This window comes from Hibiscus syriacus, unplaced genomic scaffold (genome assembly GCF_006381635.1).
Source record: "Hibiscus syriacus cultivar Baekdansim isolate YM2019G1 unplaced genomic scaffold, ASM638163v2 tig00116995_pilon, whole genome shotgun sequence".
NCBI classification, from domain to species: Eukaryota; Viridiplantae; Streptophyta; class Magnoliopsida; order Malvales; family Malvaceae; genus Hibiscus; species Hibiscus syriacus.
This window is the reverse complement of record NW_024063511.1, coordinates 157,515-165,456: the sequence shown is the minus strand read 5'-3', so window position 1 is coordinate 165,456 and position 7,942 is coordinate 157,515. Positions and strand designations below refer to the sequence as shown.

General features: G+C 30.9%; 2 protein-coding genes across 2 annotated transcripts; one reads left to right on the top strand and one right to left on the bottom strand.

The window, feature by feature from the left end:
- Positions 1–3,617: 3,617 nt before the first annotated feature.
- On the bottom strand, positions 3,618–4,203 carry LOC120193344. Its single transcript, XM_039195854.1, has one exon. It carries the CDS (start codon positions 4,056–4,058, stop codon positions 3,699–3,701), a length of 360 nt encoding a protein of 119 aa, XP_039051785.1. The 5' UTR covers positions 4,059–4,203; the 3' UTR covers positions 3,618–3,698.
- A 1,730-nt stretch (positions 4,204–5,933) lies between these two features.
- On the top strand, positions 5,934–7,629 carry LOC120193309 (septum-promoting GTP-binding protein 1-like). The gene is made up of 6 exons (XM_039195827.1): positions 5,934–6,289; positions 6,374–6,497; positions 6,597–6,693; positions 6,799–6,838; positions 6,927–7,010; positions 7,410–7,629. Exons 1-6 carry the CDS (start codon positions 5,969–5,971, stop codon positions 7,572–7,574), a joined length of 831 nt encoding a protein of 276 aa, XP_039051758.1. The 5' UTR covers positions 5,934–5,968; the 3' UTR covers positions 7,575–7,629.
- The last annotated feature ends 313 nt before the right edge of the window (positions 7,630–7,942 follow it).

Sequence of the window (7,942 nt, the reverse complement as noted above, 5' to 3'; positions counted from 1 at the left end):
CAAATCTGAGTTGGCATTGCATACTGCCCCGAACTCTGATTGTGATGTGAGCTTATCTTTTTAAATTTTGATTTTTCTTTCCTTTTTTGTATTTAAATTTACTTAAACAATTATTACAATGAATGAAACTACTAAATGATAGAAATACTTTTAATTAGAACTTAAAATAAAATAAAATAATTTCGCACAACGAAAAAAACACCTGATTTCCATTTTATTTATATATTATTAGTTTTATGCATTAAGATATTATTAGTTACATTTTATAAAAAATGTAAAAAAGTTAATATATAATAAATAAATTATAAAATTAAATTCAAAATTATTTTAACTTTATATTATTAAATTAAATAAATTAATGTTTCTCTTTACAGAAGGATGGAGAACTACGTTATCCTAATTCTTTATTTTTTTCTCAAAATACTATTGTCCGACACCCATAATTAGGATGGAGAGATAACCCCACCAAGGACTCAAAATTATGGAAAATATAAAAATATGAAGGATTAATATAAAAAAATAAGTATTTAAATTATATTATAAATTAACTTTAGGTGTTTAAAGAATTTTTATTAAAAATAGGTATTTAGAGTTTTCAAGTGATAATTTTAGGTGTTTTGATTATATCTATTGTTAAATAAAACTTGTCAAGTTTATAAAATTCTAATTTTATTTTATTTTAAAACAAAAATCTTAAAATTTATTTTTTAAAAACCTCGTTTTTTCCTTAAATTTCAAAATAACCTCTAAAACTCTAAAAAAAAACTCCTTTACTCACGTCAGTCGTAATGTTATTCTGGTTGCTCTTTGTCATCAGACGCTCTTTTTAATTGGTATCTAACGCACGGTAGGAGAAATCATCGCTTGACTCGTTGAAATCATTGTATGTCGTTGAAATCATTTAGCTGCTATGATTGTTGATTTCCTAGTGTAATCATTGTGTAAAGTATGGGGGTTTGGCTAGTGGCAGTTTTGGTAGTCGCATGATATTGGGGTTTTGGTTGAACGACGGTGTTGGTGGTGATTGACGGTGATAAGAGATTGAATTAAGGTTTTTTGAGATATTGGATTTTTTAAAATAAAATTTTATAAACCTGACACGTGTCATTTAACAGTCGAATTTAACATTAAGCACCTTAAAGTGTAACGTCGGAAACGTTAAACACTTATTTTTAAAGAAAAATTCTTTAGATACTTAAAATTAACTGTGTAAAGTTTAATATTTTTTTAATTAATCCAAAAGTGAACATACCCATGTTAGAACACCCTATTTTAGACAAGGATCGGAATCCGAACAAAAAGAAAATTATTGTTAAAAGAATTAATAACTTGTTTCGACAGTTAAAACGAAGTATACAAGTATATTTATCTTTAGATTTTTTTTTTGTTGTCCTCCCGGTTCTAAGGTTTTATCTTGACTAATTCAGACCAACTCGCATGACAAACTTAGTTTTGATGGGTGAATCTCTCAATAAGAATTTTTTGCATACATAAGGTTTTTCTACAAATTATAAAACAATCAAATCATAAGATTTTTAATAGATAATAATAGATGACTAGAAATTAAGTTTAATGTATTAGATTATTTATTATTATTTGTCTCCAAATTGTACATAAGTTAAATTTTCTAATATCTCATCCTTAAAAAATTAAGAATTGCAATCTCTAAAGGACTTGTGTGTACTAATTTGGAATATCAAAACTAAATATTCATAATTTCTATATTAAGATTCAATATATTTTATTTACCGATGTATTCAAATACACTTTAACATCTAATTTATTATTTTTCATGATTTTACATGGCATGATAAATGTTGAGTATTTAAGTTTATATCATATGGTTAAGATCCTGACAAATCTCCCACGCTTCTTTTGAAGGTCACCTTACTCATGTTTATGTGCTCTCTTTCACAAATGATGCAGTTAACAAAAACCAATACTACTGTTCGCAGATTCGTACTCCATTAATTTAGAGTCGATGGAGTTATCCAAGATGGCATTTGGACTAAATATACCCAACAAAGCTTTCAAAGAGTTCCTAAATTATGGAAGTAAAATGCAAGCAAAGAGACTCCATTTATTTACTTCAACTTTTGATGAATGCCATTACCAGAAGACAAAGAAGCATGAATGCGAATGTATCATACAAGGTTCAAAAGGTGTCAGCTGGAGATTCCACCTGTAAACGATACTTTGGTTAAGCAAATCACTTAAATCTTCACCAGCACCTAACAAATATGAAATTAGGTCACCAGCTAAGATGAAATCGTTGAAATCTCTAACACTGAACCTCTGTTTTGTGCCCTCTTCTCTCACTGCTGCTGCTTCTCACAATGCTGAAATCCCCAACCAAAACACCATGCCCCGTTGGCAATTTCTTTAAATTTCAGTAACTGAGACCACAGCTCTTTTCTCAAAAGAGGCGCTTAAACACAATGCAACAACACTCAAAATTCGATTCAATGCTGACACCTTTAATCATCACATGGTTCACACTTTGCAGGATCCGAATGGTTGGAATCCCTCCTGAATTTCCCTAGCAGCAACCCGCAACCCCAAATCTGCTGAAATATGGACACCAAGATCTCCTAAAGTTTGATTTGTTATACAAACAGCATCTCAACAATAAATCATCCAACAAGTTCTCTAACTAAACCTGTATTAACCGATTCTCCAAGACCTCTGATGTTCCAACCCAAACATATTATTTTACAAAACTCAAGACACCATACAGGGAGTGTGTACCTTGAATCTAGCAAGAATTAAAGCCTCCCCTCCAAACTAGCCAATCTTTCAATCACTTGTCATCACTACAATTTGCAATAACACAGAGCATCTTCCCAGGTTTGTTCTGCATCCTCCCCTATCATCGTGCTCCTTTTTTGTCCTTTCTGTCAAAAACCAATGCTACTATTTGGAGACTTGTCCTCCATTACTCTCAATGAAGTAACCAACATGGGATTCGGACTAGATATACTCAACAAAGCTTGCAAAGAGTTTTTAAAAGTTTTTAAAATAAGGAAATAAATGCAACCAAAGAGACGCCACTTATGTATAATTTACTTCAACTCGTGATGAATGCCACTGACAGAAGACAATGAAGTATGGATGTGAATGTATCATGCAAGCTCCAAGGTCAGCAGGAGATTCAACCTGAAGCTAATACTTTAGTTAAGCAAATAATTTCAATATCATAACTTACAGTTTTGTATGCCAAATCATACAAAGATTAAGCCAACTAGCGTCCTTTCAGTTAAAACCTTATTCTAAACCTCCAAAGGGTAAGCACAAAGGTTATCAAAAATGATGCAAAAGCCAGTATTCATAGTCTGAGCCAGTTTTTACAGCAATGAAGAGCTTATAGCAATCATGTAAGCACTTTAAAAGCCTTGAAGAATTGCAGATTTACTTGATCGGAACCCTAATTAACGTTAACATGACTAAAGTGATTCATTAATAAAGATGCCTCATCAAACAGCCTTTTTGTTTTTCCGTTAATTAATTAAAGCTAAAACTTAGATTTGATTTCCTTATTCATATCTAAAAACTGCCTAGAATTGCAAAGAACAGATTCAAAAGGGAAAACTGCAAATTGATTGACGATATTATTTTTCCAATTATGAAACAAGAAAATAGCAACTGAATCTAGAAGCTATGGCTAAAAAAACTAGCTCAAATTCACAGATTAAACGTTTTCATTCACTAGCTAACAAATCCACAACCGGATCTGGCAAATCCATAGCCGACAGTGCTGAACTCTGAAACAGCATTCCCTTGGCCGCGATTAACTTTCTCCTCTGGAGACACCGGGGACCGAAGACTCTAGCTGTCGGCACAAAGCAAGGAAATCCGTCCATGGCCGCAGATAAGAAGAGTTGACCATCATTAGACGACGGCAAAGACGGAGAGATCTGGAAGAGAGAGCTGGTTCGGTGCGATCTGGCGCTGATTCGAGAATCTCTGAGGCGAGCTAGGGCGCCGGGTTTGAGGTACCTTAAGAAAGGTTCGGATCGAGGCAGGGAATGCCTGGCTAAAGATCGGCTTCTCCGATTCATTATTATAAACAGAGACGCTTAAGCTATAGCGGAAACGGAAGACTCTTTTGATCCAGAGGGAGCTAGGGTTTGTGCGTTGGGAAGATTAGGGCGGATTTTTATGGAGCAATAGAGAGCGGGAAAATAAGGGAGGGAACAAGGGTTTGAAAGAAACGGCCCCGAAGGCGCGGAATAGAGATGGCCTATGGGCTAAGGCTACCTACCCCAGTGGTTGCGCCTGTTTGGGCTTGTCTCGAGCCCTTGCTCCATTTTAGGGTCTGTTTATTCCACTAAAACATTTTTTAAAAAATATTTTCATTAGATTTTTTGAAAAATATTTTCTGAAAAATATTTTATAATATTTAAAAAATGTTGTTTAAACCATTTTTTTAATAGTGGATGAATTTTTTAAAAATTATTTATTACAAATATTAAATACAATAAATAGTATTATTTATCATAAAACTTAATATTATTATTTTTAAAATATAGAAATAATAATATTATTAAAAAATATTATTTTTATAATTTTATTAATAAAAATATTAATATTGGTATATTTTATTGAAATAAAAATATTATAAATTATATTAATTATTTATTAATGTAATAGTGTTATATTATATTTTAAAAATATTAATTAGTATATTTTAAATATCATTATTAAAATATTATTATATTATTATATTATTATATAAATATTAAATATATAAATAATATTGTTCATTATTAATAATTTAATAATATTATTTCTATGAAAATAATAAATAATATAAATTTTATTAATAATTTATTATATATTATTAAAATAAAAATATAATATCTTATATTATTATAATATAATTGATTATTTTATTATAATATTAAAAATATAATATTATATTATAAAAAAATATTAATAAATATATTTTAAATATTTTAAAAATTAATATTTTGATTAAAATGATATTAAAATATTTTATTAATATTAAATTCATAAAATAAAATTATTTTGAGTATTTATTCTTTAAAGTGAAAAGTTTGAAAAATGAATTACGGAAAATCAAACCGTATGTCATTTTTTTCAGAAGAAATTCTGTTGATCAGGAAAATGACGTTGACCAACCAGTTTTCCTCCAACCAAACACTGGAAAATGAGGAAAACATTTCCTGAAAAATATTTTACGTGAAACAAACGGACCCTAAATGTATTCAATTGGTTAATTCATCAAATTAATTGATTTAAAATTAAATTAATTTTATTTTTCTTTTAACTATTAATCAAATCGATTTTTAAAAAATATTAATTGAATTAATAAAATTCTGTTAATTTGGTTGCTTTTTAAATAAATTAAAATATTTTATAAGTTTTTCAATTAGATTAATTTAGATTTAATAAATATATTTTTTCATTTGAATTAAAATTTAGTTATGTCTTGAAAGTTTAACAAGTTTAGTATAATTAAAAAATAATTGTATCATAATTTAAAATATTCATGTGATATATATAATATATTAAATATTTAATATTTTTAATTGATTTAATTAATTAAATAATTTTGAATCAAATTATCTGATAATTAATTTTTTTTAAAAATTAACGAAATTAATTTAATATATAATTATTCAACTAATTAATCAAAATAAATTTCAGTTTTATCAATTAATTCAATTAAAATATCGAATACTCTTATCAAGAAGCAAAACCACCCGGCAATTTGGGCCATATCCAAAATGATTCGTCCCTGATGCCGGTGAACCGTCCCGTTAAAGCAGTCACTGTTTCGTCGCTAGAAAGGTACCCCTTTCGTAAGTTGAAACTGAAATTGGAGCGCATTTTCCAAAAATATCCATAAGGTTTTGAAAAATCATGAGAATTTATTCATTCATCCCCGGAGTTTTGATTTCATGGTCGAAATCCATACAGACTGAGACCATCGAGAGGTGAAATTATGACCCAGATTGCCCCCAAAATGGCTAAAAACAACTTTAGGCTCAGAGTCCAGCGTCGCGTTTTGCTTTTGCAGCGGTGCTTTTGCTGTTTTTGGGACAGACTTCTCATGTGTTCCCCGGGAAATCCTATTGGGTATCGTATGTTATCACATGCTACCAACCCCGCCGACGACATTTCGACGGCGTCGACTAACCTTACCACGACGCCGCCGTCGCCCGTTTGCCATAGTAGTGGCCACCAAGATCATAAAGACTCGGATTTGGTTCCGTTGAAAATCAGCCTCTTGGGAGACCCTCAAATTGGGAAAACTAGTTTTCTGGTTAGCTTCAAGACCAATTCTATAAACATTAATATAAGAAAATTGTTGTTAATCGAATGCACATCTTTTCATTGTCTTTTGAAGGCGAAATATATTGGGGATGAGAAAGATGAACAAGAAGACAATCAAGAGAAAGGGTTGAATTTGATGGATAAAACATTTGTTGTAGAAGGAGCAAGAATATATTACAGTATCTGGGAAGTTGATGGTATGCCATTTTTAAAAAAAACATTACAGCAATATACAATTACACACACACACACACACACATATACAACTTTATTTATATTTTAAATTGGAAATGCAGGAGCTGAGAAATCTCAGAATCACATTCCCCTAGCTTGCCAAGATTCTGCGGCAATTCTTTTCATGTTTGATCTAACAAGCAGATGTACTTTAAACAAGTATGATCATCAACCATTAACTCCTTGAATCCAATTTATCCTGGAACTTTGAAATCTGGGCAGCATTCTAAATTGAATGAGTCTTTATGTATTCTGTGGTTGCAGTGTCATAAGTTGGTATCAAGAAGCAAGGAAATGGAATCAGGTTTTCACATTTTGCCTCCACTTTCCATCATTTATCATTGTTTGGAAACTTCATTGTATGTTGATTATTGCAACATTTGATTATGCAGACGGCGATACCTATTTTGATAGGAGCCAAATTTGATGATTTCATCCAACTACCTATTGATTTGCAGTGGACAATTGCCAGTCAGGTAAATTGGTGTTACCATTCTTGTTTAATTGAACCATTTTAACAACACTGGAGAGGCATGGTATTTCTTGCTTGATGAATGTCTTCCAAATGATGGATTCCGGTACCGGAACCGATGCTTAAATGTATTGGTTTGGGGAGTAAACTTAGAAATGGGAAAACTTGCAGACAATCCAAGTCAAAATGAGGGGATAAACAGGGAGATTAGGATCTCTCACCCTTCACTAATATCTCAAATCCTGTTGTTGTAGTTGGTATATGATTAAAACTCTATCATTGCTCTATGTTAATCGGATTCGAGTTAATGTCGGATATAAATATATGTTCAATACGAGTATATCCGTTCGCAGAGATGAATAACGAGGTTGATATTCAATTGGTTTTTGGTTATTTATGACAGGCAAGAGCATATGCAAAGGCCCTAAATGCTACACTGTTTTTTTCAAGTGCTGCATACAACATCAACGTGAACAAGATCTTCAAATTCATTACGGCCAAGCTGTTTGATCTGCCATGGAAGGTTGAACGCAATCTGACAATCGGAGAACCCATCATCGATTTCTAAAGTTTTTCCTTCTCTGTACATACACAAAAAACAAGCTGTCCAGATAAGAGATTCTCCCTCAGCCAACCGGTCACCAGATCTGATGTTCTTTTCTTAGTCTAGTTTGATTGAACAGTACTGTAGAAGATTACGAGCAAAGAACCACACACTAACTCTAGAAAACCCTAAATAATAAACATGTACAACACCATCATATATCTCTATTTTTCTTTCTAAATTTTATTTATTCTTTAAAGACAGCATAAATTTTAGAATCAAATTATAGCATAACTTTCTTAATTAATTGACAATGCATGCACTATACACGTATACTCAAATTCAAGATTTATAAGAAAAATAACATTTACTTTTACTCCTGAAATCACTTC